Source organism: Pollicipes pollicipes, unplaced genomic scaffold (assembly GCF_011947565.3).
Source record: "Pollicipes pollicipes isolate AB1234 unplaced genomic scaffold, Ppol_2.1 Scaffold_4881;HRSCAF=5763_pilon_pilon_pilon, whole genome shotgun sequence".
NCBI lineage: Eukaryota > Metazoa > Arthropoda > Thecostraca > Pollicipedomorpha > Pollicipedidae > Pollicipes > Pollicipes pollicipes.
In genome coordinates this window covers 6834033-6854723 of record NW_023596576.1, presented here as the reverse complement: position 1 = coordinate 6854723, position 20691 = coordinate 6834033, and the positions used below count along the sequence as shown (strand labels likewise).

The 20691-nt window shown below is 53.5% G+C and overlaps 2 protein-coding genes across 2 annotated transcripts; one reads left to right on the top strand and one right to left on the bottom strand.

Annotated features, from left to right (window-relative positions):
• Positions 1 to 463: 463 nt before the first annotated feature.
• LOC119101702 (vacuolar-sorting protein SNF8-like) lies at positions 464 to 1347 on the top strand. Its single transcript, XM_037225119.1, is given in 4 exon segments — positions 464 to 666; positions 668 to 820; positions 822 to 955; positions 957 to 1347. Coding segments are annotated over 4 exon segments (729 nt in total). The 5' UTR covers positions 464 to 474; the 3' UTR covers positions 1207 to 1347.
• A 5531-nt stretch (positions 1348 to 6878) lies between these two features.
• On the bottom strand, positions 6879 to 8037 carry LOC119101701 (cytochrome P450 4V2-like). Its single transcript, XM_037225118.1, has one exon. The coding sequence runs from the start codon at positions 7981 to 7983 to the stop codon at positions 7102 to 7104; it is 882 nt and encodes a 293-aa protein (XP_037081013.1). The 5' UTR covers positions 7984 to 8037; the 3' UTR covers positions 6879 to 7101.
• Positions 8038 to 20691: the final 12654 nt, after the last annotated feature.

The following is a 20691-nucleotide window of genomic DNA, read 5'->3' as shown; positions in this document are numbered from 1 at the left end:
CTGTATACATGAAAGTTCAAAAATGCAAACAATGCTTGTGTGAGGGTGTTTTTGTTGAGCTACTCCAGCTGTGGAGAGCTAGAATTCCATGCTCACTTCTCATCTTACCATTACTGTTCACCAGGTAGTGTGAAATGTTTGGGTCCACTTACTGCTGAGGCTCAAACCTGGAACTCTGGAATGCTGAACTGATGTAGATTTATGAAATAGTCATTCTAAGCTGCAAAGCAGCCAGACAATCTGGCTTATCTAGGCCTAGACAGCCTAATAAAAATGGTATCACACAACTATCATTCCAGGTTAGAAGAACATCCCTGAGGTATGAGCTAATCAGGGGTATTCACTGTGTCAAAAGCAGTTTAAGACTGACTGCAGGCCGACTGACTCATCAGCCGAGAGACCATGCTCCTTCTGCAGTAGGATTAGCTGGCTGAGCACCATCAGACACCTGGTCATGTTGCAGGCAGACCGGCCATGCGCCGCCGCGCCGGTTTGGGCGCCATCCAGCGTCAGCGTGATGCCCAGTCCAAGTACTCGGCGAAGCGCGCCGAGCTGGAGGAGAACCAGGTGGAGGAGCTGAGTCGGCAGCTGGAGACGTTCCGCGCGCACCTGCAGCAGTTCGCCGGTCGTCACCGCAGCGAGATACGACGCGACGCGCGCTTTCCTCCGCCGCCAGTTCCAGGAGATGTGCGCCGCCATCGGCGTCGACCCGCTCGCCTCCAACAAGGGCTTCTGGTCGCAGATGCTCGGCGTCGGCGACTTCTACTACGAGCTGGCGGTGCGCGTGGTGGAGGCGTGCCTGGCGGCGGCGCCGCGCACCGGGGGGCCTCATGCCGCTGGAGGAGCTGCGGCGCCGGCTGCAGCGCGCCGGCCAGCAGGAGGTCAGCCAGGACGATCTGTTGCGCGCCATCAGCAAGCTGCGTGTGCTCGGCACGGGGTTCCAGCTGCTGCGGCTGGCCGGGGGACCGGCACTTGGTGCAGTCGGTGCCGGGCGAGTTGAGCGGCGACGCGACGGCCGTGTTGGAGCGCGCCCAGGCGGCCGGCGGACGCGTCACGGCTGCCGAACTCGGCTGGAGCGCGGACCGCGCCCAGCGCGCCATCCAGCAGCTCGTGCGCGACGAGCTCGCCTGGGTGGACGAGCAGACTGGCGGTGACGACGAGTACTGGTTTCCCAGTCTGTTCCCAGGGCTGAGCGAGTCCGAGTGAATGTGTGGAGGGGAGGGGGGTGGCAGTTGTGGATGGCACTGCGGGACGTTGATAAGACTGATGATTGTGCGGTTTCACTTGATATTGTGGCGCAGAGAGAGAGAGAGAGAGAGAGAGAGAGAGAGAGAGAGAGAGAGAAGAGAGAGGAGAGAGAGAGAGAGAGAGAGAGAGAGAGAGAGAGAGAGAGAGAGAGAGAGAGAGAGAGAGAGAGAGAGAGAGGGAGAGGGAGAGGGAGAGAGAGGGAGAGGGAGAGGGAGCGAGGGAGAGGGAGAGGGGAGAGGGAGAGGGAGAGGGAGAGGGAGAGGGGAGATAGGGGAGAGGGAGAGGAAGGGGAGAGGGAGAGGAGGAAGAGGGGGAGAGGGAGAGGAGAGGGAGAGGGAGAGGGGAGAGGGGAGAGGAGAGAGAGGAGAGAGAGAGAGAGAGAGATATATATATATATATATATATATATATATAACCGATACCGATTACTAACCGATTACTTAACCGATTACTCTCCCTACAACTATATATATATATATATATATATATATATATATATATATATATATATATATATATATATATATATAGAATGCAGAGGTCTGCACTAGTTTGGTGAACTCAGTTGAGATGTGTATCACTTATCTATGTGTTTTGGCTTTGTACTCATTTGTGTAATACAGTGACAATGTATCGCATGTGTCATGGTTTTTAGTGTGCTTAAAAATGTTTTGCTGCGGTGCCAATGTTGGCAAAATATCTGGACGACGTCACTCTGATGGGACGTTCATCTGCCTTTGCTGATGTTGGGCTTCTGCACTCGGGTTCACCTATCACTTGATTACTCTCCCTACTATTTGATGTTCGCACGCGAACCAGAACTTCCAGCGAAGGTAAACCATGGCGATCATGTGTCAACATGCAGTTGCACGGTGGCAGATTATGTCGAAGACCTCTGCGCCAGCAGGCGGCAGGCGCACCGCCTCGCCATCTCGGCATCCGATCACAGGCATGCTCGCAGCGAAAGGGCGCACGGAAGTAAGCTGAATGAATTTTCATTCCGCTCTGGCGATCCGGTACACTTGCAAAGGGCGGCTGTGCCTGCTGGCTAATATTACGAAGTCATGCGGCCCTGGGAAGCAGCCACAACGCTGCGTTGGGTGGGTGACCTGAATTATAGGGCGTGCCTCGATGGCAATGGGAAAACTATTTTTGTGCATCACAGTCGGCTGAGATCGCGAGATGTCACTGCAGCGAATGCACCTCAAAGGTGGAATTGGGAGGGCTCCGGCGAGTCAGAGGAGTTGGCAGCGGTGCGTGTTTCAGACGTGTGGTCTCGAGGTTTCCAGTCCGAGCCAGGCTGCTGATGGCCTGGGTATGTGTGTTTCACCAACGCTGTCTGACGAAGGAGTTGTGCTGTCCGTCCCTGACTGGGGCGCCGGTGCTGATGTTTCCGCCGTCTCCGTCCCGCGTGAAGCGGGTAGCGTCAGCAGTGAACCGGTCACTGCGGATGTTCTCGCTGTATGTGGTACTGCTTGTGAGCCCGACCATGACAGTCCAGATGCCAGTCCGAGGCCAGTGTGACTTCAGCAGAGTGTTCTGGGTGATGGTGTCTGGTTGCCATTCATAGAACAGGCATCGTATGTTTCAACAAGAAATCTTTGTTGTGACACTGCATCATGTCTCCTGTCATTGGACTCGGACACTGACGTGGTGGCTGTGAAGTCGAGCGGGACCCTCCCCATTGCGCAGCGGCGTTCGTCGTATCAATTTTGAGAGTGTAGGAGGCTATCCGCAATGGGTTCCCGGGCCGGCAGTCAGTCGGTTCGGTCAGCGTTTGACCGGCGCGGTCGGCTGTGTTCATGCCTGCGGGCCATTGACCCCGTGACCTGGCCGACGTCGCATGTGCGGGCCAGAGAGGTCGCAGACTCCGGACGGGGAAGGCCTGGTGCGACCGGCGGTTGAATTGGTTCAGGAGAGCTGACCGTGAATACAAGTGACCGAAGTGAACCAGGGTGTATATATATATATATATATATATATATATATATATATATATATATATCTCTCTCTCTCTCTCTCTCTCTCTCTCTCTCCCTTATATATATATATATATATATATATATATATATATATATATATATCCAGTCTCACACTATAACGCCGACAGACAAGTGGGCAGGCATTCGAAATCCAGCCAAGATGCCAGCAACCGCGAAGGTTGAATGACAGGCGGTTGCTGCGGAAAGAAGCACAAACAACGATTACTGGCATGAGTCGTGGAAAGCATCCGTGCTACACGGATGGCGCACATCAGCAGCCTAATATACGGCTGACGATAATATCTCACAATACCCGCAAGTGAAACACCTGGCGAAGGGCCGAACGGCCGATGGTCCGGAAAACCTGATACCAGCTGTCGGTCACAGAGTCGACGCGCGTCGACTGTCAGAAACGCTGGGGGCAAACTCAGCACTTCGAAGTCGATGGAAGAAACTGGGAGGAACCACGGTGAGGCGACTGGTCGCAGGGGGAGCCAAGAGGCGATCTCAGCGGAAGAGGGAGAAAACCGGCAGGACCGTCCCGAGGCAAGAAAAGACAAGAAAGGGACAGAACGAGACAGAATCGAAGGAAGGTGGGAGCTAGCCTGGCGGGGCGCCCCCCCCCCCCCCCCCCCCGGGCGCTTAGCGCACGGCGGCGACCGGTCATCCCAGCATCCACCGTTTCACGACATCAAACGTAAGTCGGAGAGTCGAATGAAACATTAAACAGTCAACAGTCTGCTCTTCCCTGCTCGCATTCCTTTGCCAACATCCCTTATTCCCTAAGTGCGTCTGCTGTTTTCGTACGCTTCCATCAACGCCCATCATGTGAAATCACCACTTCCGCCGCCGTGGTTTTGCCGTAGCTTTAGAACCCAAATACATACCCTCCTTGCAATTTTGCGCATTTTCTGGTCATTGCACGACTTGAAACATTTGTTTATAAGTGCCTTGCCCGCCAACGTCATGCTGTAATATTTTATTTAACCGTTACCATGCTGGGTTTACTATAGTAAGCATAATTGCGGTGACTTTTTTGTTACAGCTATCTTTTAATGCAATATCATGATATTTTGTTAAAATGGTCTTTTCAGCAGCTTTGGTTTTATGTTTTCTGTTTGAAATGAATTCACGGTCTGCGCCGGGCTCGGCACAGGCTCCAGGATTTAGCCCCCTTTAATGTGTCCGATCTACTAATAAACAACAACAAACAAACAACTAATAAACAAACAAAAAAACGCGGAGTGGTGCGATGCCAAATTTTTCGTACTTTTTATATATCCATCTTGTACCCGAGGGAGTGTGTCGGTAGCGCAGTGGTTAAGCTGTGCGTTTGGGAAATCAGGTGTATAGGGTTCGGTTCCCCGCGGTGCCCGCCCTTCCTGGCAGGATGTGAAGCAGGCGACGTCATATAGTCGCAACAGCTAAGTGCGTGCTAAGGCCACAATGACGACGTGTACTGGGTGAAATTTTAAAATTCCAAGTGGGTCATTGCGCTAGCTGAGATCAGTCTGATGTCAAAGTTAAAAAATAAAGGCTTCAAAACTTGTTTAAGCATGGGCAGATTTGGAAGATATATTGCAGAAACGCTCCGTTATGAATTCATGAGTGCATGTCCTCTGACTGTTCTGATTTAATCTTTAAGCATTTTTATGACTTGTAGGCAAATGACTTCCAACAAGTATGCCAGCGGTGGCTGCCCGGGCTAGTAGGCACTAGTATTGCTCCTGAAGGATATGGCCCGTGCGTTATTGATCACTGTCAAACACGTTCCTAACAAGGCTTATATGGTTTGGTTCCAAGGCTTCTTACAATGTTCTTGTTCTTTAACAAATTGAATTTAAGTAGTTAAATAAAGGAATAGGCCTACGCCCATGGACTGAGCTATGCTAAATCAGGCCTGTGCCAATGTCCTGAACTACATCGTCGTTAAAAAGTTCCCACAACATGAGAAACATATTTCAGAATAATCTGGAGCGGAGACAAGGATGAGACTAAGGGAACAAGCTCCCCTGGGCCAAGAGGTGTATTCTAAGTACTTGGCAATTCCGCAGAAATTTGGTCCAGTCGCAGGATTTGGAAGAAAATTCGACGCTTGGCCTCCGTGAGGCAAAGATGGGCTACGTGCCTCGGCTGTAAAGATCTCGCGCTGCTGGCCAGCGATTCGCGCCAGTCCTCGTCGTGTAACACCAAATTGTACTTAATGACCACATCCATGTATCGTGGCTCAGTTTAATGTACACTCGCTCCGCCTGCCGCATGGTATGGGTGTGCGGGTCCGAGAGATTTCGCTTAGCGTTCTCCGCAGAGCAACCCCGGCACAGCGCACCAGGAAAGGAAAAACATGTTCATCGCACACATATATTATATCAACGGCCGTAATCAAAGTCGAATGGTTCTCAAACCTAACCCGCCACTGTCCATATTCAAACACAGTCACTCGCCTTGAAAATAGGCCGAACAGTGAATTAAAATCAATCGTACGTTTCATACAAATCAGATTTATACGTGCAGTCACCAACATCCACACGAAGGACCCCCGCCCCCCCCCCCCCCCCCCCCACAAAGGCCGCAGAGCTCGCCCTCCTTGGCCCGTCTACAGGGACCCACCCCGCAGTGGCCACGCTGCGAGGTGCCTCGAGTGGCCGAGATTCGAGGTTTGCATAACGTGTCCGCCGGACTGACACAAGCCCGTCCATTGCGCATGCGCACCACCCCGCTATGGCGCCTGGAACACCTGATTCAGGGATTTTTCCATCGCTGGGCGGCCGGCCTCGGCTTCCAGAGCCAGCGCGGCCGCCACATGCCATCTGGCGAGAGTTCTTCGAACTAGCTGAATATTGGTGCCGATTACAGCCGAGGCCTGCTCCATACACGAGACGGTGCCCGTCTTCCATGCAAAGCGCCCGCACCATGTCGACTGCGGAACGGCACGCGAGTGCCGTACCGCCGCGGGTGAAATTTTTTACAGGGCAACGGTACTAAAAATTTGGCGGACGTCACGTCTTTATATTTTCATGGTGCACTGGAAAATCTTCAAGGGCCGCGAGTATCCGCCATCAATCGGACACGGATTTTCAGCCCATGCTACTCATGAAAGCATACACCATTTTACGTATGTAATCTGAACCATTTGTTGATGGATGGCTTTGCGGGATCCAGGCTTCCGCTAAGCAGAGCTTGTTGCGTGAGCACTCCAACCACCGACCGTACAGTTTCAGGTCAACGGTAGGGTTTGGTGGCGAACGTTTAGCGTGCCGCCAAGCACGGCACGGCCATGTGACGTCACGCAACCTTTAGCGCGGTCGTCACCACCGGCTGCAGACCATATCTGTCAAGGACAAACAATGAGCACCTAAAGCGACTCGAACCCCATTAGGTCGTTAGATGTCACTCATGTCGCCTAAAGAGACTCCTTTTCATCCATTTTCTTTCTCTCTACGAGCTCTTTTCAAGCTCGTAGCCTTCTTACTTCGAATTGTGCAGAGGCTGTATTTATCTACCCTACGTAAGCGCCCGGGGGTAGCACCAGGGGCACTGTCATTGGCCATTTGCTACGGGGGCAAATACCCGCTCCCCCCCCCCCCCCCCCCCCCCCCTCCAGTCCGTTCTCCGCAATGTGAGGCACAACGCGTGGAACCCGTCCCGGAAGTCGTAAAACTTGACGGCTGTTCGTGATCACACGTACCAGTTCAGCGACAGCTGAATGCCATTTCAGCGCGAGGCGTCCACATCCAACGGGCTGAAAACCTTTTTAACAACTTTTTTTCTTCGATTCATCAAGCCTACTCCCTTCAAATGTAGGCACCAAGACATGACACCGAGTACACCTCCTCGAGGCACACATAGTGCTGAGAACGACCCCCGAGAGTCACTCGCGGTCACGCGGAACGAACCGGATTTCGACGGGGCCATTGCTCTGGAGCGTGAGGCAGACGTTCATCATGCTCTCGTCGTACTGGCGGCGCGACTCGATGCGGAACTCCCTGAGCACGGCCGAGATGACGGCCTTCTCCTCCATGAGCGCGAACCTCTGGCCGATGCAGTTGCGCGGCCCGGCCGAGAAGGGCAGGTAGCTGTAGGGGTGCCGGCCGGCGGAGCGCTCCGGCTGGAACCGGTCCGGCTCGAACCGGTCCGGGTCGGGCCAGTGGCGCGGGTCACGGTGGATCATGTGCGGGAAGAAGAGTACGTTCGTGCCCGCCGGCACTTCGTAGCCCAGGATCTGAGCCGCCTCGGACAGCGTTCGGGAGTAGGAGGCCACGGGAGGGCAGACGCGCATCGATTCCTTGATGGTCCATTCCAGATACTTCATCTGGGCCAGGTCGTCTCTAGTCGGCGGCGTGTCGCGTCCGGCCATGACTTCGTCCAGTTCATCGTGGATCTTACGCTGCACCTCCGGCATCCTGCCGATGTTAAACAGCGCCCAAGTGATTCCTGATGATGTAGTGTCGTGGCCCGCGAACATGAATGTGTCCACCTCCTCGCGGATTTCTTCGTCAGTCAAAACAGTTCCATCCTTCGCGCTGGACAGCAGCAGGTCCAGGAATGCCAAACGCTTCTTGCTTGGTGTTTCACTGAACATGCTCGATTTGCCTTTCTTTAGAAGCATCTTCTTCTCCCTTATCACCGACCGGGTAAATGAGTGCAGTGAGGTTAACGCCTTGTCCTGTTCATGTTTCCAACCTAGGAGCCAGAAGATGAACTTGTTCCTGAACTGGGACTTTAGGAACCTCATGCGAATGATGTTGCCCATCGTCTGGAGGGAGGCCTTGTACTCGGAAGCAGAGTCCGACTGCGGGCTGAAGTTCACGCCCATTGCCGCCTCACAAACCACGTCCAGCGTGACGTCCCAGATCAACGGCCAGACATCGATGAAACCGGTGCCGGCCTCTCGCAGCCGCCGCATGAGCGCGCCGCTGCGCTCATTCATCACCTCCAGGTACGGCTCCAGGATGGCGAAGTGGAAGGCGGGCGTGATGAGCTTGCGATGCGCGTGCCATTTGTGACCGGTGCTGGTGATAAGGCCAAGGCCCAGCCAGGGTCGCAACATATCGTAGCTGGTGCTCTTGTCCAGAAAGCGCTTGTTGCTCAGAACCGGCTCGGCAGCTTCGGCTGAAGACAACACTACGTAGTGGTAAGAGCCGAAACAGACGTGCATAACGCCCGGGAAACGCTCACAAAGTCCTCGCATCACCGACACGAACTCGTGCGTGTGCCGTGGCATGTCTAGCAGGTTGCCGAGAAGCGGGTACGCTGGCGGGCCGGGAATCTTCTGCAGGATCTTCGCCCGGGGCGATAGGTAACCGAACAGCACGGCGATGGTGACCAAGAAGATCAGAACGGGAATGCAAGACGAACATGCTTCGATCAGGTGGGAGAGAATGAGCACCATGACAGCAGCGGTCTTGAGATTCTTCCGCACCCGGCACCGGTGAAGTTTCACTGCGCACCGCTGTTACAGGCGCCGGAGTCGGCAGCACCGCACCGATGCCCGTCCCCGCCTCAGTTCTGCTCCGGCTGAAGGTCACGTCGCCCGGCAACTGCAAGCGGCGGCAGCGGCAGCGCCCTCTGTAAGTGGCAGCTCGACGCAGCCCGCACGCGCGATGGAGCGACGGCCACCAGGATTTGCGACAGGGTTGGCGGTACTTGGATTTTGACGGACAGCCTTATTTATTAGGTCACAGCCCAGGTCATAGCAGCTGTGCACTGCACACTGACCATAAAAAAACACAAATAATATGTTGTGCCTTCGAATCAATGAAGTATTGTTCACGGTGTTATGTTCAAAGGTGGTTTACCGCGACAAACCGTACTCTAATTGTCCACCTCTTAAAGTACTTACGTTTTCATCTCTACCTGGCCATCTTGACACACAGTCTTGCATGAAAGCCCACGCATGTGGTGTCGCCTGTAGCCCTGCCGGCTCGAGAACACCAGGATTGACGACGAGTAGGACTTTTCTTTTGTGTTTCATTTTTTCTTTTTCTGTTGTGTGGTGCTATCGCGTGCTGCAAACTTCCCGACGTGATTTTCCCCGCAATCTGTCACAGCGCACCGCTGTGAACGGTGACAGCGGACCGCCACTTCCTGCGCCATTTTTGCCCCATCCCGGGACGCCGGCCGTCCCTCAACGTACGTGGGAGCTACTTTGAGGCAGAAATTCGAGCTCTGCATCATGGTCAGAACTGGTGCGACCCTGCTGCTAGCCTAGCAGCGGCGCGCCCGTCATCTGTGCGCTGTCGGCGACGCTCCGCCAGCTCCGGGAATTTTACACTCCCCGAGCCAGGCTAGCTCGTGGAACGCTTCAAGTTCCGCTAGCGAGCCCAGGCCCCCACGAGTCAACCGCTGACTACGTCGCTGCTCTGCACAGCCTGGCTCGATCCTGTCAGTTTGGCCCCATGGAGTGCGAAATGATCGGGATGTGGTGATTGAGAAGACTCACCACCAGCGTCTCCGGGAACGGTTCCTGCAGGACAGGGGCCTGACCTTGGAGAAGATTCTCAGTCTCGCGAAGAATTACCAACACTCCTCGCGCGAGGCTGCCTTCATCACCACTCCAGCGATAGCAACAACGCCACCTGCAGCCACAGTGGCCAAGGTCACCAGGACCAGAGGCCACGGGCGGCACCCCCAGCAGCAGCCGAACGACAGCACTAGTGACCACTGCACCAATCGTGGACGTGCTGACCATGCTCCCAGGGATGCAGCCTGTCCTGCCCGCAAGACTGCCTGCCACTCTTGCGCGGAGAAGGGACACTTCGCCAGCTGGTGCCGTGGTGGCAGCAGTGCAGCCATTGCCGGGTCAGTTCAACGAGGCCACAAACCAGTTGTCAAGGAGCTCCACATGCTGGCCTGCTCCTCAGAGGCCTCTGGCCCAACTCGTCTTACCTGACAGGTGGTGGCACCACCCAGGATGTGCCACTGCATGTGGACACAGGTGCAACATGTTGCCTGCTCAGCCTCAGCCGTTCCAAGCAACTCTTCCCTGGTGTGTCCTACCAGCTGTCCAGCGCTCGGCTGTTCGTGCTCGGTTTCAGTCACCAGACTCTCACCATACCAGCGATGCTGCCTGTCCCTGTCTCCCACAATGACAACCAAGTGGTACACGTCCTTCTACCTAGTTGAGATGCCCAGCAAGGAAGCCATCATGGGGATGGACCTGCTGAGTGTTGGTCATCATGCTCCACCCAGCCTGCCACGCTGTGCACACAATGACAGCAGGTTCGACACCCGAGTACCACCCAGCCTACCACACTGTGTGTACAGTGACAGCAGGTTCGACACCCGAGTACCTCCCAGCCTCCCGCACTGTGTATACAGTGACAGCAGGTTCGACACCCGAGTACCACCCAGCCTCTCACACTGTGTGTACAGTGACAGCAGGTTCGACACCCGAGTACCTCCCAGCCATTGAAGGGTACCAGCACCTTATCAAACTAAAGCCAGATGCTGTGTCCACAGCTTACAAGCTTCGTAGACTGACTCTGTGAGTGAGGGATGGGGTGTTGGCTGAGGTGCAGCACTTGCATGAAGCAGGCTTCATCCGGAGGATCGACGCCTCCCAGTGGGCGAGCCCGCTCACGGTGTCTCGCAAAAAGGACGGCAGCATCAGGATCTCTGTGGTCCTGCGAGGCCCCAACTCCCAGATCGTGGCAGAGGTGCACCCTCTCCCCACCACCGACGAGCTCGAGTCCAAGCTCCGCGCATCGGTCTACAGCCGGATCGACCTGAAGACGGCCTACCGTCAGCTGCGCCTGCACGAGGAGTCCCGCGACATCACCGCCTTCCTCGCCGGACAGCCTGATGCGTGAAACAAGGGTCCCGTTCGGCCTGGTGTCCAGCGGCGGCGCCTTCCAAAAGCTCTTGAGTAACCTGCTTCATGGCATCGAGGGCTGTGGCCACTACCTGGGTGACACCCTGTTGGCTGGCCGCGATCAGCAGGAACATGATGAGGGTCTTCGCACCGTGCTGGACCGCCTCTATCAGGTCACCGTCACCATCAACATGGAGAAGTCCTCATTCAGCCAGGTGTGGGTGGAGTTCTGCGGACGTCAGCTGTCCCAAAACGGAGTGGTCCCACTCCTGTCTGCCACCAAGGCCGTGGTCGAGGCCCTGCCTCCCACTAACGTGTAGGAGCTCCATAACCTCCTGGGCACAACTGGCTGGTCCAGCCGATTCGTGCCCCAGTACTCACCAGTGGCCAGGCCTCTTGCTGCCATGCTGTCTTTCATCTCTGCGAGACCGGTGATGAAGCCCTTCAACGCGAGCCTCCGCCCCGCTGTGATGTCCGACGCCAGTGACCGCGGCGCAGGCGCCGTCCTGACCCAAGTTCAGCCAGACGGTGCTGAACGTTCCGTCGCGTACTGGTCACGATCGTTCACCGACACAGAGTCACACTACTCTGTTTTTTTCTCTCGAAAAGAAGGCCCTCAGTGCCGTCAACGCTATGGAGCACTGGCGGGTGTACCTGTGAGGCCGCTCCTTCACCCTGAAGACGGGCAACCCGGCGCTCACGACGCTGCTCACGCCGAAGTCGGCCAAACGCGCCGGTGCGCGGATCGCCAGATGGCAGGCCCGTCTGCTGCCGTACTCGTACACTGTGGAGTACCGCCCCGACCACAGCATACCGGTCGCCGACACCCTGTCCCGCCTCCCACTGTCGGACACGGCGGCCGCCGAGACCGACAGTGACGAAACCGTCGCCCTTGTCACCGACGAGGCTACCGACGAGGACGCCATCCGCGCGGCGTCCGCCGCCGATCCAGTCCTGGCGGAGCTGCGGTCGACCATCCGCACCGGCTGGCCGGACGCCGCGCAAAAGTGACCGCCACAGACACACGACTTTTACGCCGTGCGGCATGAGCTGCAAGTGTGTGAAGACGGCATTGTGCTGCGGGGCCCGTACCGCGCCGGCGTCCCGGTCGCTCTGCGCACCAAGTACCTGGAGCTGGCCCACCCGCGAGCGCGACGGCGTGGTGCGCACCAAATAGACCCTAAGCGATCTGGCGTGGTGGCCCGGGATGGCGAAGGTCGCTGCAGAACTGGTCACAGACTGCCCGGCCTGCCACGCCAAGGACGCCGTGCTGGCACGGCAGGCGCGCCCCGCGCCGCTCCAGCCGGCCGCTCTCCCGGACCGGCCGTGGGCCAGACATGGACTCATCATTGCGGGCCCGAACCACGGTGCACCATCGTCCGCCAGATACACCATAACAATGACAGAAGTCGTTTAGGTGCCAACAAGGCGTTTAGGTGTTAACAAATGTCGGAAGGTCATTTACTGAAATGTATGTGGTCATTTACTGAAATAGTCCGACAGCGACTGTGGAGACTGAGGACGTCATCCGGTTTCTCAGTCTGGCCTGGTCCCGAGAGGGGTTCTGCGCAGGGCTGGCGATGGACAATGGCCTGCAGTTTACCAGTGAGAAGTTCCGCTAGTGCCTCACCGAACGCGGGAGGCGTTCGGTGAGGCACTAGCGGAACTAGTGGGTCGGCCACGCGGCGACGCCGCAGTGGAGCGGCTCAACTGAGAGGTGAAGGCGTGGGTCCACGGAGTCACGCAACTGGTACGGCGCACGGCTGCGAACCTCATAAACCACGTGCGCCAGCGTCTCGTGCAGCACAGGGCAACACCGCACTGCACCACCGGCGAGTCGCCTTCCGTGCTGCTGCACGGACATCGCATGCGCCTCAACCTGCCGGCCGCCACAGTGGCGCCGCCACGCGATGGCGCACTTAGGCGCCGAGTTGAGAAGCGGCCCGAACCGCGAGCTGCGGACTTCCTCGAAAGAGCGCCGCCGCTTTCTGCCCCGGCGTCTGATGTAAATACGTGACTGGAAATATGTAAGCCTTTGAGGGCTGGCGGATCCAGTGCCCATAGATGGTTCACCGTGACAAACCGTGCTCATGTGCGCCTTTTAAGGTACCAGCCGTTTCACCTCTACCCGGCCATTGGGAAATACAGTCTTACGTTGAAAACCCAAGCGTGTTATCTCGTGTGTAGTCATGTCGTTCCGAGAGTACAATACACGGTTCCTCTGACCGAGATGATGCCGAGACGACCCGAGAACAGATGGTGACATCCAATCGGCTATGCGCTGACAGTCACTACATTATTGCCTTTGGGTGCGACAAACGGATGCGATTTCCCACTCAGGTCAAGGAGCTGGAACCCCCTTCAACTTTGAGAAAAAGGGGGCCAAAAGATGGGAGGAGGCTTGTTTTTTGTCGCATTTTGGGAGGAACTTCGGTCATTTTGCGCTGCTCAGCTCCCAACTTTGTGAGATCCCTTGGTGCATCATGCCACCACCCATGGTGGTCTCTGATATTTGAATTTAAAATGATTGTCCTGATCGGGCGCCATATAACTTAATGATTTTCCATACCGTCGTCGCGAAAAATTTGTCCTCTGTACCGACAATGGGGAAAGGGGTCTAAGGTCCGATGCAGCCTCACCCCTTGGCTGCGTCGCTGTAAAAAAGCTTGAGTATACGCAAAAAACAGCCGTTCCCAAGTGTACGCCATTTCCCCTTTACTTGGGCAGCGAGGGGGTGGACCGGCAGCACAAACATTCGTGCCCTCTCCCCCCTCCCCGCTGCGTCGGGGCACGTGAAGAAGCGGGGCTGTCCTTTACTTGCAACCAGCCACTGCCTGCAAGGTGAACATCATGATCAGGCAAAACTTTGCACGCTATTTATTAGTAATGCATTTCCTTGTGCGGTAAACCTCGTATTCAGGTATTCGCATCGCATTGCTCTGTACGCAAATCGGGTGCGTAAATATTCGCACGTGCAAATCTTCGTATCCGCAAACTGCGATTTCTTTGGACAGCATTTCTTTCTGTAAACATTTCCTGCTACCCTGTTTCTTCGTGCAAGCATCTACTCGCGTCGTGTTTCTTACCATACGCCGTTATTTGGATTCCGTTTCTTGGTAAATCCTTCGATCGCATTTCTTCACATGCGCCATTCTTCACATCGCATTTGTTTCCATGGGCTACACTTCATATCACGTTTTGTTTCGCGTACGCCTCACTCTGCATCGCATTTTTTCGCCTTCGCAATCCTTCGTATGAAATTCGTGGTCCTGAGAGGAAAAACGTTGGTTAGAAGTGAGCGCTTACTTTTTGGACAAAGTTCAGTCGTTATTATCATCAAGTAAGGATTTGGTTTCGACAGATCCATGTGTTGTTCGTGCCTACAGAAAAGTGACTGATTCTTCCACGGTCGCTCAATTTATTATCGCTTCGGTGTTCAAGGAAGTATCGTACAGTTTTGTTCTTTTCAGTTGCTAGATCAGACGCGCACAATTCGATCAACAATACCGGCTTTCTCGGAATCCTCATGAATACCTTAGCATTTCCACTGAAACATCTGACCATGCAAGGAGCAGTCTCATTTTACTCCCTGTTCACCAACATGTAAGTAATATATTTCATTCACCTTACTCGTTCTAATGTGGTTGGTCGGTAATGTATACAACACATAAATGCGTCAGAATGTTTGCGTAATAAATGCTACGAAAGCTTGAAACACTGCTTAGACAAAGGGATGTGCGAACACGAGACTATTATACCGCGAACTAAACGAAACGTTATACTTTGGATCTGATTTCTCCCCACGACGTTTACCACAGTGGCTCTCCTCGGGGGCGCACTTATGATCGGTGACAAAAAGGGACAACTTTGCGAACCCATTGGTGACAACAATTTCAAAAATAGAAACAAATTACAGCATGCCAGACCGTATAACAACATGCCATCACAGTTGGACGAAACTCAGCCCTGCGTGTTGGTCTGTGCTCACTATCGCTTCCAGCGCGAGCTTGCGCAAAGCGCATGTCGAAACGTTGATACTTCGCTGTTTGAGCAAATCGAGGCACAGCATGTTGCCAAACATGTTAGCTTTAATAAGGATGTTTTGATGTAGGTGAAGCGAATATACTACAGACTATACTATGCCACTGCTGGCGTCACAGATCATCAGTGCATTTCACATATTGCTCCAGCCAGGATTCACTTTACATACGAAACAGCATGAAATACCAAATAACTAAGCTTTATACTAGTCATAAGAATCGTGGCCGATCAGGACATCTTGTGACGAACGTGATCAGTTCGCTACGCGGCGTTTTAAATCAGTCGTGCCGCTTGAGACAGGTGGGCTAGAATGTTCGCCACACGGTAATGAATTGGGTTCAGTGCAAGACTGCAGGCTGCCGTTGATTTTATTCGCGTCGTGAGAAGCTGACTGGCTTGAAAAGGGTAGCTAAACATAAGTTGTTGTTTTTTAGGGCGCTGCCTAGTTTTTCTAAGGATCTGCCATGGAGAGCGTCCCTGGTAACAGCGCTCGAAGCTCTGCCAGTCTGGGAGGCTTGTTGTTTGTTGATGCCTGGGCTGTAGCTTCAAGGGTCAATCCCGGGGGATGTTGGAGTGACACATGTCAGGGATTCGTCCCGGGATTCTTGCTGCTGAACTGGGCAGCGACTTTGGGGCAAGAGGTCGAGCATCACTGGTGTGCGCCTTGAACATTACCCGTCGCACCTTAGACTTAAGGTACTGACCGGTGGACAGGTGTGAGATCAAACACTTTCAAATGTTATCATATTGTGCATAGAGCTAAATGAATGTGATATAGATGCTTAAAAAATGTCGTCTACATCTGCTGATACCAATGCTGTTCCAACCTGCTGATACCAATGCAATGCTGGATTCGCGCTATTTGATTGGATAATGTCAGGGGTATCAATTTTTGTAAATCATGGGGGGGGGGGGGCAGTGCCCGATGGCCCACCCCACTACCCGCACCATTTTTTTCGCAATGGACTTAGCCCACTTTATTCTGATAAAGAGTAACCAATATCTCAATTTTCACATGATTAGGAGTCGTAGATAATCTAAGCAGCGTAGTTATCATGCAGGGGCAGATCTCGAAGGGCGGGGGAGGGGCACTAGGGGCATGCGCCCCTTCAGGCCGGAAAGTGAATGCACCTTTCTAGAGGCCACCGTAAGGCGCCGAAGTCACTCTTCTATGGCGGACACGGGCGGTGACACGTATTTTTATGTGGAGGACGGGGACTGAATTCCTTATTAATGGCTTATGTCATTTCCATGCTCCGGAGCTTTTCGCTTTAACTCCACAAACCGTTACGCGTTTGACGGCCCTAAGTGTGTAAGTTTATTACATCGTTTATTCGCTCAGCTGCTACCATGTCTATTTGGCGGCGAGAGCAAACACGGTTTTTATTTAGCGGATGGGAGCGTTTGGGGATTTGTAGATACACTTCCCTATACGACAAAATATATGTTTTCTGTCTATGGGTCGATAAACATCCGGTTACCTTAACGGATCCAGTTCCGGGGTTTGGGGCGCAGTCATTCAGCCAAATTGCATTAACTACTCCAATGTTCTTTGTTGGCCTGGGATACTTTGTCTTCTTTGTTGTCCTTTGTTGTCATGTCACAACATCCCGTGGAAAACAACGGGGCTTTATTGAAGTTGCTGTTTTTACGTGACCAGCGAGCGGCGTGTGAAAATTGTGACGGAAATTTGGCGTTGGGATCGCAATTTTTTGAATCATATTGACATACACATATTGGTGATATGTTATTGAGACTAAAAGCAAACTCCTTCAAGTGAATGAAATGCGCTGTATGAATATCGGTGGGGATGAGTTTGTTGTTACTGGCAACTATCTGTATACCTTTAAGTGGAAAAGGCTCCTCTAGATATCACAATTTCTCTGTTTAGTAGACACGCTGCTCAATAGACCATTCTTTGATTACGTCATCGTACATTGCACAACATTGAATTAGAGCCAAATGACGGTCGTTACATCCAGAAATAATGCTCACAGACGCCAGATATGAACGACTCGACAATTATATTTTTCCTTGCCATGATCACCGCATGGATAATGGAATGACAGGATTGTATTTTTTTTCCTGGGACACTGTCTGCTGGTGATGGTGCCACGAGTCGGTCGGCTGCAGCTATCAATGCATCATCAAGGAGTCATTTGAATGATCAAGGTTGTGTCGGTTGATTATGTATTTCCAGTGCAGACCGTTGGTGCTCGCATAATGGCATCGTGCGCATACAGTCGTACATGCTACGCACGGCTTAAAATCATTTAAGTTGTTCAGTGTATTTGGGAGGATCATCGTGCACATAGATTAAGAGTGACACTGTTTTGTGTGACACCGTACTTAGGCTTTTGCCCGTGGGCTGCTTGTGTTCTGAACAAACGAATTAACTACTCATATTCCTTTAGATAAAGGCCTCAGCTGAAATATCAATTCAACTATCTTTCCTTTCTCCCGGTGATTATGCGAGGAATACGGCCAACAGTACCGTTTTGACCAAACATCATCCAGGCTTTGATTTCCTCATCGTTGGTATGAATACTTCCAATGTTTACATTTATATTAATTTTCTCTTAGGGACTATGTACATTTCCGAAAAAAATAATGTGACCAGGTGAGCTCGCACTAAACGGGGTAGGGGAAGGCCTTCTCTACACCTTTGGTGCATGTTCCGGACTGTTAACGAATATGCCGTATGGGAAAAGCTACTCCATGTTTGGGTATGTAACAGCAAAAAGATAGGACAGCTTACTATCCGGCACCCCGCACTGCGCGCTTTTCACTGTGGGAGCTTCTGTCATCCGCAGACCTATCACCAGCAGGCGCTCCCGACGTTCAGCGGCTGAAGAGGCGAATGATGCAGATGCAGGCCCAGCACCGAACTATTCGCCTGAACCGGCACCGGGATTGCTCGCCTGCTGCGCCAGGTGTGAGCTCGCGCCGGGGATTGCTCGCCTGCTGCGCCAGGTGTGGGCTGGCGCCGGGGATTGCTCGCCTGCTGCGTCAGGTGTGAACTGGCGCCGGGGATTGCTCGCCTGCTGCGCCAGGTGTGAACGGGCGCCGGGCATTGCTCGCCTGCTGCGTCAGGTGTGAGCTGGCGCCGGGGATTGCTCGCCTGCTGCGCCAGGTGTGAACGGGCGCCGGGCATTGCTCGCCTGCTGCGTCAGGTGTGAGCTGGCGCCGGGGATTGCTTGCCTGCTGCGTCAAGTGTGCTACCAGCTCCCACCGAAAACAGGAGGATTGCTTGCCTGCTGCGCCAAGTGTGCTACCAGCTCCCACCGAAAACAGGAGGATTGCTCGCCTGCTGCGCCAGGTGTGCTACCAGCTCCCACCGAAAACAAGGGGATTGCTCGCCTGCTGCGCCAGGTGTGCTACCAGCTCCCACCGAAAACAGGAGGATTGCTCGCCTGCTGCGCCAGGTGTGCTACCAGCTCCAACCGAAAACAGGGGACCTGCAGCGTGTCCAGACCAGTGACATCTAATCCAGCATCAACTCAAGTCGTTCAACTTAGTAATTCAGCTGGCATCGACTGGCCGAGGTTCGACAGAAGGCCTGAAAGGTGTCGCCAAAGCTGTCCCACTATGCTCTTTCACCCGGAAGGTCTATGCATTCGTCCGGCATGTCAGGGGAACTCTGACGGAACGGAACGCTGACAAAGTAGATGCTTGGCTCTCAGCTCGGTACCGGCATCCTCCATGGAACTCCAGCCAACCTCAAGTCAGCCATCCGGATGCTAAAGCTAACAGTGGTAGACCAGATAGTAAGACCAGCTGAGGCGCATCTCCTGCCTCTACTTCCACTAGATGACATTGCACAGTCGACGGTCGTATAACTACATCCTTTTGTCGCATGATGAATATCGCTATCCATTGATCCGCTGCACCGAATATGACTTGCCTGAACCTTATGAGCGGCGACTGTGATATGTCTCAGGGTGCATTCTGTTTGGGACTCGGGCGAGTCTCGATATTTAGGACTCGATATTTGCTGACAATATTAGAGGCAGGACAGACCAGCGGGACCTTATTTGCCCTCTGCATCATGAAATCGGTTCTAATCAGGACCCACGCCCCGTAAATGACTAGGTCCCAGTTGAGCATTGACTTGGCTGCTCTGGTCAGATGGAGCCGCGCTAATTTGCCTGGCCAGGTACGGGCAGGGGCCCCGGCTGAGCAGCCTGAAGCGTCTTAGCTTCCTCCGCTTTTGTTGCCGACCGACCGTGGAATGGATTTCGACCAGGCAAGTCAGGGACACGCGTACACGGGCCAGGTCAAGCAGGCCAAAGGCACAGGCCAGGCAAGTCAGGGACACGCATACGCTCGTTTCGTAAAACAATCTTAGCCCTCATTGGTATTTGAACATGCTGTCCTTTCGCGTGGTGTGCCTGACCAGGGCGGCTATAAATATTGACTAAGACCTGGAAGTTTCAGGAGCGAATCCAGGATTTCGTCAGGGGGAGAGGGGCACGAAACACTATGGGGCCCCCTAGGGTTTGGGGCCCCTTCAAAATATCCTTGCATTCCGGTCATTCCTTTTATAGTTAACAAGCATGGTATATATATATATATATATATATATATATATATATATATATATATTTATATATATACTGTTCGATATCGTTCGATCGTTCGGTATCGTTCGGTACCGTTCGGTCTCGGTCAGTCTCTTTCACTCGTCGTCGACACGCATCCGTCGGCTGATGCCATATTTTGAGGTTCGAATATTGGGCCAGGAAGAGGGCATACGCGTCCTCTCCCTGGCGGCGCCCGCGAGACAACTGCCTGGTTAGCGAGCGGCGCGGCCTCGCAAAGAACACGGCCCATGTGGAGCAGTTTCCGGGCCGGCCGTAGGGCCGGGGTCGCAGGGACGGTGAATTAACAAAAGATAAATCTAAAGGGCAACTCAGCAGCGGACCGAGAAATGGAGATAAAACAGAAGCTCAGAGACGGGACAGCAAAGCCGACATTTCACAAAAAAAAGGAACCGTGGGAAGACAGATTTGTACGGAACATATACATACATATTAAATAAAACGGAACCCATCTTACTATACGCAGCTCGATCAAGCTAGGTGTGCTTACGTATACACATGCATGGAGCTCACTCATTTTCTATAGATCATGTTATATCCTGTGATTTTGAAGCTAACTGTTTCGGAAAAACAGCCAAAATAAACTCAAGCTGGCTGCCAAATGCCATCGAAGGCAAGAACGAACTTCATTTCTAGCCTATTTACGGATAGCCGGCTGGGCGAGGTAATTAGCTGATGGCTGATGACTAATGCAGAAGTTCTACTTGGTTTCAAGGGAATGCATGCTATCGTAACATTCAAAATATGGTAAGAACGTGATGCACAAGTATAATAAGTCACGCCCAATAGCCAAGGGAAATGACACATGCGACGTCGGCGGCACGTATAGTGCTGTTCGACGATCGCACGTAAAAATTCATCGGCGCATATCCGACTGCTTATCTAAGGCTAAGGCACCCATGCCAATAGGGACGAAACATGAGCGACCATGGGCGCCTCAGGGCACAAACAAACAGGCTCTTGTCAACAAGCATAGGGTCCTTAGAGCAAGCAAAAAGAACCCAGG